Source organism: Hirundo rustica, chromosome 2 (genome assembly GCF_015227805.2).
Source record: "Hirundo rustica isolate bHirRus1 chromosome 2, bHirRus1.pri.v3, whole genome shotgun sequence".
NCBI lineage: Eukaryota > Metazoa > Chordata > Aves > Passeriformes > Hirundinidae > Hirundo > Hirundo rustica.
This window is the reverse complement of record NC_053451.1, coordinates 45559220-45574439: the sequence shown is the minus strand read 5'-3', so window position 1 is coordinate 45574439 and position 15220 is coordinate 45559220. Positions and strand designations below refer to the sequence as shown.

At 47.9% G+C, this 15220-nt stretch overlaps 1 protein-coding gene across 2 annotated transcripts in view; it reads right to left on the bottom strand.

Moving 5' to 3' along the window:
• FGF9 (fibroblast growth factor 9) overlaps positions 1 to 14950 on the bottom strand; it is a 28022-nt gene extending 13072 nt beyond the window's left edge. Inside the window, exons 1-3 of one of the 2 annotated variants that reach the window (XM_058419270.1) lie at positions 14187 to 14805; positions 13683 to 13946; positions 7088 to 7191 (exon numbers count right to left, since the gene is read on the bottom strand). In XM_058419270.1, coding sequence (XP_058275253.1) covers positions 7088 to 7191; positions 13683 to 13946; positions 14187 to 14208 — 390 coding nt within the window. In that variant the 5' untranslated portion in view covers positions 14209 to 14805. Of the gene's footprint in view, positions 1 to 7087; positions 7192 to 13682 lie in introns of both variants that reach the window. The other variant, XM_040056789.2, reaches the window with a different exon arrangement.
• Positions 14951 to 15220: the final 270 nt, after the last annotated feature.

Below are 15220 nucleotides of genomic sequence, written 5' to 3'. Positions count from 1 at the left end.
GCACAATTTTCCATTTCTAGAAAAAATATTCCTACCAAAAATAAAATACTACACTTGCCTGAAACCATTTATCCTGCTTCACTAAACTCATCATGTTTGTACTTCCAGGTCCTCCTCTACTCTTTTGTTTAAAAGGATGTTCCTGATGTCCCAAGTACATCCCAAACCAGACTGATAACCCTCCAGCCAAGCACAAACCACACAGTTTGAGGTACACACACACGCTGGAGGCTGGAAAACACCTGCATTCCCTCAGAGGGAAGAGAATACTTCCTCACCCAGGGCTTGCTCCCACCTCTGTTCTGTACCTTCCAGTGACCTGGGAGGGAACCACTGTGGCTGAAGCCCTTTTGTTTGGCCAGATTTGTTTTCCAGTTTCCTGCTTCAATTCCCCAGGCAGCAAAGAAACACTTGTGCCAGCAAAAGGGAGGGGATGGACTGCTGGAGGGAAAATAGCCCACTACTTCTTTCAGCAGCAGTATTGGCTGCCCCTGCTCCGTTTGTTCATCCCACAACAGGGAGCTCCCCAGACCCATGTTATCACCCAAAGGAGTTTTTCAGAAATAGGGCTAGTCCAGTTAGCATCCACATTCGGACTGTATTGCATTTACACTCCTGCCTGAACACACCGTGTTAGTAAAGACTTCTGTTCCCATTCCAGGTATGTAGCTTAAAAACTTTTTCACCTTATAAAGGTTTTAGTACACATTTCAGGGCCCAAATCAGTTTTATTGCAGCAGTTTCCATTTTATCCCCATGCTTCCACATCTCTAAGACACAATCTTTTCTGCAACCTGCCCTTCTCCCATGCTCTCCTCACCCTCTGCCAAGCTCTCACAATCTTCAAATCCTTACACGCAGTTTCTCTCTTGCTGGGTTACCATTTCCACAGGATTTCTGCATCTCTGACAAAGTTTCAAGTTTCTTTCACATTCAGAGCCATAATCATCTTTCTGAACAGGGCCTCCTCAGAGTTTGCCCATCAAATTAACTACAGGGCTGCTTCTTGCGGTCTCCTTCTTAAAGCAGATTTACCCGGGGAGACACGAGTCGCTGTCGTCAGTAAAAGACACCATCGGGATTTTGAACATGGGACTGCCTGAGCAAAAGCCCATGGGCTTTCCCCGAGCAAAGCTGCTCCTACAGAAGGCCTGACCACTCCTTGCAAGTCAGCTGCCATAGGAGCTACCCTCTGTCTCTCCATTTATACCATTTACCAGAAGGCACTTTATTATTGCAAATAGTAATAATAACACAAGCAGAAGGGTGTTAAACCAGGTGCCACAGCCATTATCCCTCCTGGGATTTGACCACTCTCAGCCTAGAAGTCTCTGCCTTCACTCAAGGAAATTGCTTTTAATTCTCCTTCCAAAAATCCTGCACTGAAACTGTCCTGTTTCCAGGATCACCTCAACTGTGGTACCTGGACACTGAGAACAGATAATCCAGATTATTATTAAAAAAAAAAAAAAAAAATCAATCTGAAACATGTGGAATCATTTTGGATCAGAGGTATTTAAAAGGAAAGTGTGATAGTACTGGAGGGTAATTTATTTATTTATCCAGTTCTTAGATACCTGTAGTAATTATATTGGCCCAAATGCTGTTACCAACATGCACTTTCAACCTGCTTTTTTCTTCATGTTGTTTCCGTGCACCTTGACCTACCATTTGAAGGGCTGAACAATTCCCTTCCTTTATTTGCACAGGAACATAGAAGATATTTTTAGAATGCAGCCAAATAAATCCTTGCCTACACCAAGCAATTTTCAGTAAACTATGACAAATTGTCCCCTTTTTGTCAGAAAAACTTCTGTTCACCAGTCGTTGTAGCTTCATAGCCCTTCCAGGATTGTGGGGACCCAAACAAAAGCATAAAACACTGCAGGTGCAGCCCTGCTAGGACAATAAAGAGTCATATCATCACCTCCCTGCATGCTTACTGGGAAAACATGTTTCGTCAAGGACAGCACTCTCTCTCTCCCCTCCTCCTCCTCCTCCTCCCTCTCCCCAGTGTTTTAGGAGCAAAAGGCAAGTTTAGTCTCCCAGACCAAGCTTTCAGTTCACTTTTTGAAGGACAGCAATTTATGACCCTGTTAAAAGCGTTCCTACACCTCACCTTGCAGCACACACCCTGTAAGTCTGCAACCCAGAGGTTCCCTCCCTGGCTCCTGATCTGGCCTCTTCAGCTCTGTCCCAGCTGCTCTGTGAGCAAATCAAGCTTCTCTCTGCGTGCTCCCCTGAGCTCTCCTTCCAAGCACTCTTTCCCCCTTCCTCAACAACTCCACCATTTCCACTCCTGCCTTCCTCTCCCCACCTGCACAGCTTTCCTGGTAGCTGCTCCAGGTCTTCCAGCTACCAGTATTCCTCCTGAGGACCCAACCTGAGCCGTTTTTTGCCACATGCCAAGGGCACAAGGAGCAGTGGAGGCTCCAGCATTTCACAGAATGGTTTGGATTGAAAAGGACCTGCAAATCTCATTTAGTCCAACCCCCTGAAATGCGTATCTTCAACTACATCGGGTTGCTCAGGGCCCGTCCAACCTGACTTTGAACGTTTTTAGCAATGGGGCATCTACAGCATCTCTTGGCAACCTGTTCCTGTGCCCCACCACACCCACCACTAAAAATCTTTTACTTTATATCCAGTCTGAGAAGAGGAATGGAGCAGGTGCATGTCTGTGGGAGACCAGTGAGGCACAGCTCTCTACTGCAGAAAAGCCTGGGAGAACCCTGGCAGCTGGGGCAAGGGTGTTCCATGTTCCAGCTTGGTCTGTGCTTGAGGTAGCACGGAACTCCCTCAGAGGACAGCCTGCAGTGGGAATGATGAGCACCCCAGGGTGTGGGAACGAATCACAGCCCGCCTCATGGGTGGCAGCTGTTAATATTCCCAAGGGCAGCATGACAATGGGGTCAGCCTACAAAAGCATGAAGGTTGTGGCACTGATCAGAAAGACCTCCCTCCATGGCATGACCCTGAAGAACACAGCTAAGACACATTTGCTAATGTTCTTGCCAGTCGTGTTGGCAAGAGCTGTTTGGCACTTGGGAAGGAAAAGGTCTTCATGTCTTGTCTTAATACCCATCGGGTCCTATCTGCAGTTTGCATTTTTCCTCCTTTCCAGTGACAAGCACAGTGGCTGCTGTGAAACATGATGAGTCATAGCTGCAGGCTGCCAGGGAAAGGCAAGGGAAAGGGAAAGCAGGGACAGACAGATGAGACAGGAGGGAAAGCTGCTGTCACTAACCAGTCTCCAAGTCATTGTTAGGTAGCCACCACTGGTTTCTCTGCAGCACCGTGTGCGTGTATTTTCAGCTTCCCCTGGCTAAATCCATGGCATGAGAAGGAATTTGAGAACAGCCACATTATGTTACACACCTGCCTGAAAGAGCATGAGAGGAGGCACTGTGCTCTTTTCTGACCAGAAGATGCAGCAGGAACTGCCCCCTGTGAGTGGGGAGGTGGGAAGAGTTTGTCAGGCAGCTAATCTATGAGGAAAGCAGAGCTTTGAGAAGGCCAAGAGGAACACGTCCAGATCAAGATATGCTGAAACTGCCTTTACTGTTGTCTTTCATGAAAACTGGCAGTGATCACCCACCCTGGCTGCTCTGCTTTGCCTTATGTCCCACCTCCAGTGGCACCACAATTATGCTGGGAAAAATCTACCTGTGTCAAATATTGCAAACACAAAGATAGAAGGATAGAAGCCTTTTAGATCATGGATTTGGTTCATGCCTAATGTATTTTTCATGCAGTAATTAGAATATAAATATGACAGTGTTAGGCACAGGGCATCTATTCCAATAGTGTCAAGTACTGAATGCCTCACAAGCTGTGAATCTAAGCACCTATGTAGACCCACAACACTGTTGTAGAGCAAGACCAAGTATTTCTTAGGCTGCTACTCAGTTGTGTGTGGGTTTCCCATCCTAGGAAACACAGCCACAGTCTCATAAGTGTACTTGCTCCATGACAGAGCTCCCTACCATCTGGGGAGTTATCTTCCTAATCACAGCCCTTATAGAAGAAACCAAGACAGGGAGATACATCGCACAGCAATACAAGGACAACTTACAGGAGCTACAGAACTGTTCAGCTAAAGAGATTGCTCTGGTTAATGCAGGTGAAAAAATTGATCAAAGTTTTTCACAGTCTACCACGTATCAGTCTCAAAACTTATCCCATTTTACCTGATCTACTTTGCCAGAGAGGTAATTCTGTGCTGGATTGTGCCTTGCGTCTGGTTCAAGCTGCAACACATATTCCCGTCAGAGGACTTCACTTTCAAGTAATTCCATTTTTTGACCAAAACCAAAACACTGTCACTTAAAAATGTCCATCCAATTCTACACAAAAATCTGCTTTGAGGCCTGCTTATCTCAGTGTTCCTAAGAGAGCTGACAGTTGCTGAAATATAGGCACTAGGATTGCTAGTGTTGACAAGGCTTTAAAGCATCATCACACTGAGTAGCCATTAGAGGTTATATTTCATTGGAAGTAATGAAATTCAATTACCATCCCTCTTTAGTATGTCTCGGCTCTGGAGGCTGACAATAAGCCATATCATCCATCAGATTTTAACCTGAACTTTGTATTCTAGCCTCAGAGATTGCTAGTTCTCCATTATGAATGGTTTCATATTTTTAGTGTCATTTCTTAGGAAAAAGAGGTTATCCAATTATACTGTACATCCATCTGCCTGCTTCTCTCTCCTTCTGTAGCTTGTCAACCAGTTTCAATCAGGAGGCAAAGGTCTTCAAGAAAATTAAGTTCCTACCAGTTTTGAAACTGATCAGAGGCAGGGTAAAGAAGCGAAATAATTTGCACGTCCCACTTGGGAGTGGTGAGCAACGTAATCCCTGCAAACTGACAGTCTGGTGAGTATGGATAGCTAATACTGTCTCTTTCTCCATACAAGAAACACAAAAGGCTAAGGAATTCGTGCTACTGCAGTGACAGAATGTCAGAGAGACCCATGTCTTCTACTGTGAGACACAGCTCCTTAGGAAAGCAGGCTCCTTTAGAACCGCCGTTCATGGAACAACTATTTTATAAATGCAATGAACTCTACTAATTTACAAAGAATTTCTTGTGCATATTTCTTCAGCAAAGAATGTCTTGTGTAATTCACTTCGACAGTCAAACATATTGCAAATACAAAACATAAATTGCACAGGAAAGTGATGTAACATTTGCTTTCCCAAGTCTATGTACTTAAGCTCTATCGATGACCACATTTCCTGTCTCAGAATATCTGAAATGCAGAGTAACTGATTCACTATGTTTATATGTTTAAACAACTACTCTTACTGATGATTATCAACATTACTGATTCATATTACTGTTGTTGTTCTGCCTTTTTGCTGCCTAACTGAACCTGACATACTCATGTACTTTGCAAGTTCTTTATCTCATCCATCAGCTGCACAAGGATTGTGACTTATGACAACTTACTCCTCGCAGGCAACTGGTTTACATCAGTCATTGCATCCATTCCTTTTCTCACTCCCTCTCCATCCTTCCAAGCTTTACCTCCTCTATATTGACATTTATGCTAAATCCCTTTTCTTTGGCCTTTCCCACTCACTGGCTCTCACCATCTCTGCATCTCCCTTTCTCCCATGTCCACTCATTCTCCATCCCCTTACCCCTCATTTTACCACCTTTTTTTCTGCCTCCCACGTACACTGTCATTATCTGAATCCTCCAGCTTCCTCACCTAGCTTGCTCTTTGCTCAGAAGATAATCCTCTTCATCTCTCTCACACAAATTTTTACTAGAAAGAGATCAGTGAACCTGGACACCCTTGTGGAAACACTTCTGCTGGACTTTCCTAATTTCACTTGCTTACACTCTTACATGGATAATATGCATGGAAGCCGGATTTCCCTCCTACCCCCTCTGTTTTCACCTGTCCACTCACCAATATCTTCTCCTGTTTTCTCCTACTCTCACTGCCATCTTTTCCCTGTTACTGCTACTCCCCGGCGACACAGGGACCTTCAGCAACAGTCAAAGCCCTTCTCTATCACTTTAACTTCTTCTTGAGTGTTTCTTTGCAACATTTACACTGTCAGTGGACCGTTGAAACCTTCTCCTCTGTTCTAATGAACCCTTGTGAAAGCACAGCTTCACTTCGATTCAGATATTCCCTTATTCTTCAATCTTGCCACCCTCTTCCTCAAATACAACTGCTTCTCTAGTCCTTGTAAGCTTTGGAGGTTGATATTTTACTGCCGGAAGAGGATGCCTTCTACCATGGGGAGTTATCCTCCAAATTTCAGATGAACCTGCCCATGATCTACCCAGGGTATGAAGCCAGTTTTGCATCAGATGCCTCAAATACTCGCAGGTAAGAGCCACGTCATACGGACGGACACACACATTCTCTCTCTCTCTCTCTCTCTCTCTCTCTCTCTCTGCTCTGCTGGAAGACAGCCCATGTTGCCAAGAACAGTCACCCATCAGCTGCAGGTAGGCTGGCAAACTCCCACATCTGAAATACCAAGTTTTACTCCTCCCTCACACCCGTTACTCACTACTGCTGCCATCCCTCAGGGAGCACCAGCAAAACTTTCAGGACAAGACCACCAAGCTTCTTGCCCTCATTCCTATACTTTTTATAACTTCTGTCACACTCTTGTTTCTCATTCTCTCAGCCACATATGCCACCCTTTCCCTCCCCCTCTACCTTATTTTGTCAATTCCTAGAAAACTCTCTGCCTACACACAAAAGGAATCCACCTTGTCTCAATTTAGCTTTCTACTGACAGGAGACATTTACAAATCTTATAGTACGCCCTTTAGTCCTCAGTGACCAGCTCTGGTCCTCAGTCTCTATTGTTTGTATCTAAATTGCCATTCATCTGCATTATTACTCATTCCTGATTTTCTTCTCATTCCTTCTCTCTCTCCCACATTCATTATGTCACCCACAGGGTCTTGTTTTGAATTAGATTGCAAGATATTCAGAGCAGAAAGAGTGCTCAAACAACACACACACATGGTGCAATGGGGGCTTGTAGGAGCCAGCATTTCCCCCACAGGATGCAAGAATCGTAACTGCCCAAGGCTAGCAGGAACTCACCGAGCCGTACAGTTCCCCTTTCTCATTCATTCCAAGGTAAAGTCCACTGTCGACTCCTCGGATGCTGACCAAGCCCACTGCTATACTGATAAATTCCAGTATACCTGTGAAATGAAGGAAAAAACAAACAATGTACATATTGTTTCCATTGAAAGATTTTTTTTCCAAATATTACTTATCCCTGAGTGCCAAACGGCTATTTTCAAGGGGGTTTTTCCCATTTTCTGAGTTGTTTGGAAGAAGATGAGGACAAAATTAACATATATTATTTCAAGTAGTTTGGGTCCTTGTTAGAATGATGGATTGCAGACAGCATTAATGTATCAAATTAAAAGATTGCTCTCAATCTCTTAATCATTCCTAAACACATATTTAAGCTCAGTTAAACCAATTTGCACAACAGATAATACATTTAGAGAAAAAAAAAAAAAAAGTTTTTAGATTGCCAAAATTAGTAGAAATGAGGAACCATAGAAACTTGTCTTGCAAAATAAATTCTGAAAAAATACATTTTAATTAGAATTGTGAAATAAAGCAATGTTGCACATGGAACCAAACGATCTCCTTTCAGGCATCAATGAATCAGGAATACAGGCAAAGATTTACTCACAGTATGATCTTCCAGAGGCTTGAGAAATGAAAATCCTTAGTATAGTCCAGTGTCATGCATTTCTGTTTAGATAGTAACCATTCTCTCTGATGTGTTATTATTTACTCATATAAAATTCAGACATTAAAACATCCTACACCTAAGTGTAATAGTGTGTACATGATTTAGTTTTCCCATGCACAAGCTTACACAGACATTTATTCACTTAGAAATAAGAATACTTTGCAGAGAAGCATTGCTTCTGCAGATCTCCAAGGTTCAGCATCCATGTGCACAGTACAAGAGGTATCTCTATCAAGCATTGGCTCATCTGGTTCTGAGAGTCTGGGGTTTTTCTGGCAGACTTCCCTGCAAATTGCTTACCTCTTCAATGAGGATGCTGCTGGCCAAACCTGGCATAAGCCTAGAAATCTTGTGTTAAAAATGGAAATTTCTTCCTATTTGGGAGTGCTCATCTAAGACTGTAATGATCTCACGGGAAGTTATCCAGCAACATTCAGAACCATGCTGCTGTGTTACATTACTTTCTGAGTCACAAAATAAAGTGTGTCCTGCACAGAGTAGCATTTTCAGTATATTAGGTGATTTTTCATGTCTAAGCGCACTGCATAACTATTTTTTAAAGTTTTTGGAAATCATGAAATAATGAAATAACAGTATAGTGTGTGTTGAGCCTCATGTGGCCAATAAAAAAGCACTTTCATGGCTTTTTTTAACAATTAATTTGGCATCTCCCACAAAATAGTTGTGCACTAATCAATAGCAGGCATGAATCACATAGATCTAACATAGCACAAGTCGAAGCCAATAGGGAAAATTTATAGCCAAGCTAATGTAAAGATGAAAAGTATTCCCTGTAAGGGAGTATTGATCATTAGCTTATATATTATTCAGCACTACAACACTGCAGTATTGTTGTTTTGATAACCTTTTTTGAAGGCCTGAGCATTTTAAATTATTCTCTATATATGTACAAATAAAAAAATACTGGGAGGACATATTTTGCAATTATGTAATTATTTAAGTAATATAAAGTGGCAGCACGGTGTTTATCTGGTATATGTAGTATCTCAGATACAATTGATCCATTGAAACAATTTTAAGATTCCCATTATATCTGGGCATGCAATACTTTCAGTTTCTTAGTAAGGTTTTTTTCTCTAAAGCTTTTACTAAAATATCATATTACTTGATACACGTTACCAAGAAATTTTAACTGATGTTAAATCTTATGCTAAGTGTGTATTAGACCCTACTACAGCTAAGTTAGTGAGTCTGGCATTTTTCATATCAGTCCAAATGTAGTCTTTAATTGCTGTCATTATTTCAAATATTTGTATGCATGCTGCTTCATGCATCAAAAGAACAAAAAAGGCACTGTCACATCCTATCGTAAGTGCAGAAAATTAATTTAGGGTACTTGGCAAAGAGCATCCACATATCTGAGATCAGAATAGAGACTTACTCACTTGCAATACTCAAAAGCCTACTCACAGCAAGTTTTATGTGCCATATTAAGTCCTTCAAGGGATTATCTGGGATCAAGCATACAGTCTTTCAGAAGCCTTGTCAGTTTAAGGATGGCGTTTGTCCCACAGTTCTGTGCATATTTTCACTGTATAGTTTCTATAATATACAGATAGTGCCTAGGGCCTGAACTAGATATTAAAATAGGTAATCCTCTTCAAAATGAGGCTGTATCAAATGAAAATCAGGACAACTCCAAAATTTGAAAGCTAGGGCCCTATTTATAGTTAAAGATGTGGAAGGGAAGTGGAGAGGAAATAACTCAGTACATGGGGTGCTGAATCTCTTCTCACTGAGTATTTTCTTTAACGAAACCACTTCAATACAAAGACACATTCCTTCACAAGAATAGAAAGTTTCAGGGAATCTATTTATGTCCACATCACAGACCACCTTCTACACGATCCAACTCAGACCATGCTGAATGGTACAGGACACCAGCCTGGCATAAATGCTGGTCCTGCTCTCCTGGCACACTCTCAGGTGAAAGGAGGCATGTTGTTCACAAAAGTGAAATTTCAATTTTCATCTATCTTAGCTCTGGTGAAGAGCAGGCCTACAGAAGCATTTTCCTTGGCTTTTAGGCAATGAACGCCTCTGCAGCCGTACAGTTTTTTGTTGTTGCTGGTTTGCCCTTTGCCCATTTTTTCCTCTGGCTACACGTTGGCTTTGTATCAACGGATTGGAGCATTTTAGCTTCCCCTTAGCACTGCAACAGACCATCTATGACAACGAAGACGGTGAACAAGTATCTCTGCCAGCCACCTCTTTGTACGGCTTCCAGAGGAAAGGGAGCGCAGGGGGGCCGGTGGGGGACCCTCCGGACTGTCCTCTGAACGGGCTGCCGCGGAGAGCAGCGGGGCCAGGGAAGCCTTCGTGGCTAAGAAGGCGCCGGGAGGTCAGCCCAGTGATGGGGCGAGGGAAGGGGCTTCCCCGGCACCCCCCTCCCCCGGCGCCTCCCTCTCTGCCTCCCGCCCGCCCGCGGCCGCGGTGCGGGGCTGCGCGGAGCGGCGCGGGGCTGAGCCCTCCGCCGGGATGCGTCCCGCCTGTCGCAGCTGTCACCGCCCCGCCCGCTCCCCCACACGATGCCAATTAAAAGACGGGAGCGCAGACAGACGCAGCACCCCCAGGCAGCGGGGCCCCGCTTCAGTTTCAGGCTTTCGCGGCGCCCTTGCCCGCCCCCCTCATCCCCTTCCCTTTGCAACGCTCGATAGCGGAGGAGACTGTCGGGCCCGCTCGGCGCCTTTCCCTCCCCCGAAAACCTGGCCCACGATTCCCGGTCCCGGGGGCCAGAGCCTTCCCCGCATGCATCGCCTTCCCCCGCCCCGCCCCGGCCTGCCGGCCCTCCCCAGAGACAGCACGGGGCGGGGGCCGGCCCGCCCACCCGCATCCAGCAGCGGAGGGGTGGGCAGCCCCAGGGACCCCCGTCCCCGTCCGGAGCCGCCCCCGCGCCCTCCCGGCGCTGAGCCCGCCCCGCCAGCCCAGCGCCGGAGCGGGCAGGGCAGGGCAGGGCGGGCCGGGGAGGCGGGAGGGGGGGCGGCTGCGCGGCTCCCGCAGATGATGAACGCAGCGGTTCCTTGTAGCAGCAGGTCCCTGGGAGCGGAGGTCACCTGCTGACAAGCTTTTTTTTTTTTTTTTTCCTTTTCCTGCATGCTCCTATTTTTTTAATGCTGTGCATGCAGTACTTGTGCTGACGCACAGAGACACGCCTCTCCGCTGTTACAGAGTTCCTGAATTTACAATGACTCTACTGTCTAGCCAATGCCCTACACTAAAGGAGACTGCATCAAAAAAAAATTTCTTTTGTGACCCGGGAGAGATAAGGCTTTGATCACCTGAGATCATATTACGGGGGGGACCCGGCCGGCTTCTCCCGGGGAGCTTTTCTTTTGGAGATGGACATCTTGCTGCAGGAATTGCGAAATGCCAGGGCTCCCAGAACCGGGCGAGTATAGACACACAATATGGCTCGGTTTATCGTACGCAATAGGCGCACATCCAACATAGCATCACAAAAGAATTACTCTTATCTGATGTCTCTCCAGAGGTGTGTGCGCGGGGAGGGGGATTCCCACAGGGCAGAGCCCAGAAAGGAGTTTACGCGCAGCCCCCGGGGTTTTCTCTTTGTCCTCCTTATTCCAGGAGAAAAACTTCCTTCTGACGCGTACTCCCGCATCCACACACGCGCACGCAGGTTTCCCGCACACGCTCGCAGGAGACCATGTGAGCCCGCTCTCCGCAGGGCAGCTCCCGAGTTGGGACGCAGACCTCCTCAGGATCATCAGAAGACTTTACAATCACCAAAACTCGAACAGCATCAGCTATTCCGTGACCTTCCGGCAAACACGACGGCAATGTCACGGCACCGATAGAAAAGTACCGAGAGCCCCTTCCTTCCCTCAAAGAAGCCGGGAGCCCCAAGGCATCCCACGGGTTTGCCCTGCCCGGTCTTCCCAACCCCGGAGCGAGCAGGGGCATCACCGGCGCGCTGCGTGGGGAGAAGAGTTATCACCGAGACGCGTCCTGGTGGGGGGAAGAGGGAGATGAAACCGACAAGGACACAGAAAAAAAAAAAAAAAATCAATCTATTTAAAGCTAAGGCGCTGCAAGGGGTGGAAGAACTGCCCCTCGGAATTGTCAGCTTCCTACAACTGCGGCTGGAAAGCCATTTTTAAAAATAGACGCCACGAATAACGTGGTGGCCGCCGCCTCGCGAAGGGAACAGCTGGCGGCCCTCCTCCGGGGGCGGCGGGGCCCCGCGGGCCGCCGGCCCCCCGCCGCCCCGGCTGCCGGTGCGCGCAGCGCCCTACACCTGCTGCGGGCCCGCTCCGCGCCTCCCCCGCCGCCCCGCGCCCGCACCGCAGCGGGCCACGCCAACCTGCGGCGGTGGCTCGGCAGCTACGCGCGGCGTCTGCCCGTGCCAAGGAAAACGCCTAGCTGCAACACGCCCCACACACCTCCCCTCCCGCCCCGTTCCCCTCACTGCGCGTCTGCCTTAAACACTTTCCGCACTTTTTCTCGCCGTCGAGAGTGGAGGTTGCACCCCCGAGAGAGCCGCGACGCCGCCCCCACCCCGCAACCAGCCCCGCAGACCCCGGGCGGGCTGCGTGGGAGGGAAGAGCCTGTAAGCAGCGTGAGAGTGTCAGGGAGCAGCGGATGGAGGGGGATGGAGGATGAACCTGCGACCACGCGAGAGCCTCAGTCCTCTCCTCCCCTGTCCCTCCCTCCCCGCTTCCCTTATGAGCCCTTTGGAGATCATCTCCTGCAACACCGGCATTATCTAAATAGCTTCACAAAGCAATAAAATACAGCTTAGAGATCGTTCAACATCTGGCATTAAAATACAAAGAGAGAAAAAAATCAACACAGGACTTGGGTTTTACGACCGAATTTAAGTGCTGTCAGGTTGGTTCACTCACAAGTTAACTCCTTCCAACAGCTGGGAGCGTGGCGAGCTAACCTGGCATATTTTCCGCACCCCTCCTTAAAAAAAAAAAAAAAAAAAAGAAAAAAGAAACCACCAAAGGTTCAGCTCAGCCGGGCTGTTTTAGTCACTTTCATACATTCAGTCTGCCTGGCCTTTAACAGATTGCCTGGCAGCCGAGGAGCTCCAGGCCCACTGGACTCGCGTGTGCATGTGCATGTGTGCGTGTGTGCATGCACAGGCTCTCCGGAGCGGCAGGGGCCAGCAGCCCTCCAGCCCTCGCTGCTGAGTCACAAATAGCGTCCCCTGGAAAGGAAACCCAGGGAAGGCTCTCTTCAAATTCGCTGCCAGCCTGACACGCCGCACAGCTCGAGAAAGGCAGGTTTTGGCGCAGGATTCCCGGCTGGCTCCGGACCCCACCTGCGCTCCCTCTTTCCCGGGGCGCCTGTCACCGGCACGGCCGCGGGTTGGGGCGGGCGCGGAGCCCGGCTGCGGGCCGGCGTGCGCCGCCGGTAAATCCTCGCCGAGCAGCGAACGAGACAGGGTGTGCAATTCGGGCAGTTACTAGGGCAGGTAATCGGCAGAGAAAACGAAAGAAAAGCCCTCGTCAATTTGCGTATAGGACGAGAGCCACTCCCTCCAGGAAACTCGGTGAATTTTAAATTGTGGTGGTTAATGATTAAAACCCCTTTAAACTCGCGAAATCAAATCATTCAGCAGAAACGTCCCGAGCAAAAATTCCACGACCGCCACCACCACCTCCCAGTACGCGTCCGCTCCCAAGGAGAACTTGGGGATCACAAACATCGCTTCCGAACACCCGGCGACTTCGGCGAGGGCTCCCGCTCCGGCGCGGTGGTGCCGCTCGTGTACATCTGCACCCCCGGAAAAACATTCATTTTTCCCCTCGGCGGATCAGCCATAGACACAAACCCCCCTTCCCGCCCGCCTCGCACCCCCCACCGTCCCCCCGCCCGCAGTTCTGCCCCATTATTCCATCACATGACCACTAAAGGGTTAAGGATAATACCTACCAAATCTGCTGTGGTCTTGCCTGGTTCCCTGGATAGTACCATTGGGGAAGATTTCTAAATGAAATCCAGTCCTGCAGTATAGCTGCCTCCGCCTGAGGATCCCCTTTAAATGGTCCAAGTCCGTGACCGCAGGCCCCCTGGGTAGCCCACCTGCCTCAGACTGACCCAGGTGGTCACTTAACAAAACCGGACTATCCACCGGCAAAACGGGCACATTCCCAAAGGGTACTGCATCCTGCACACCGAAATAGTTCCCAACTTCACCTAAGGGAGCCATCAGAAGATTCTGCTTTTAGAGAATGAGAATAAACAATAATGATGGTGCCAAACCCAGGAGATATAAGATTAGGTATATTCCACTCCTCTCCCCTCCCTAGCGCAGTTACAGAGAAAATGTTCTTTCTTCAATCCATTAAATGCATAAATAAAAGTAATATTCTGTTTTGACTGGTACAGGTTCAAGGTCAAACCAGTTAGTCTAAGAAACCACCACTTTATACTCACACACTGACATATTTATAAACATATAGATGTGTATATCTATATAAATGCATATATCCCCAGCTCTTAGCAAGCAATACGGTCTTCAGCCCATCCAACTGTAATAAAGAAAAAAATCCGTAGTTTCTCCATTTGGTTTAAGATAAGAATGACCATAGCAACTTAAATACCTAGGCGTTATAGGGATTTTTTTTTTTTTTCTAAGATGCACAGGCTACGTCAGGATTTATGGATTCTGACTCCAGAAAGGCATGCGCTGTTTTTACTCTATAACAGACTGCATACATCAGCATGAATCCTGCAAAGGGGGAGGGGGGAAATCTCACGTTGTTGGCTGAGATAAATCCGAAAAAAAAAAAAAAAAGGAAAAAAGAAAAAGGAAAAAAAAAACTTTTGACGTCCAAATCTATTATCCAGAAATCTCAGGAGGTTCAGCAGATGTCCACTGGTTTAGGATTATTGACGATCCACAAGCAAAGCAGCAACATACAAGTGCTTGTGTCTTTCTTGGCTGGCTCGAAACAGGTGTTGCTTCTGCAGGGCTCCCTGTGAAATGTTGTACTCCAGCACTGAGCTGCAGCTCTTGACTGTGGATCTCCATCCAGCACGCAGAGTGGCGCAGGAAGAGGCATTGGGCTGGGTTTAAGGTAGTCCTGATTGCTGCTGGAAGGATTCTCCGAGGTCCTAGCGCTCAGCCCTACCTGCTGCAATACCGAGCCGCTTCCAGCGCTCGGCACGGCGCGGAGCGGCTCTTGCTGCTCTGCGGCAGCGCGGCGCTCGCCGGCAAATAAATAAATAAGTGGGCGAAACTTTGGGGGAGGAATAAAGCGACGCGATGCTAAATATACCGCGCCCGCCCGCTGCGGGAAGCGGGCTCCTCGGGAGATGCCCGCATAGCCCGAGTCCCCCCTGACATTGGCGGGGGGAGCGGGGCGGGCAGAGCCCTGCCCGCCCAGCCCGAGCTCGGCCCGGGGCCCGGCCCCGCCGCAGGGGAGGCGGAGGCGAGCCCGCCCCGCACCGCTCCGCAGCCCGGCCCC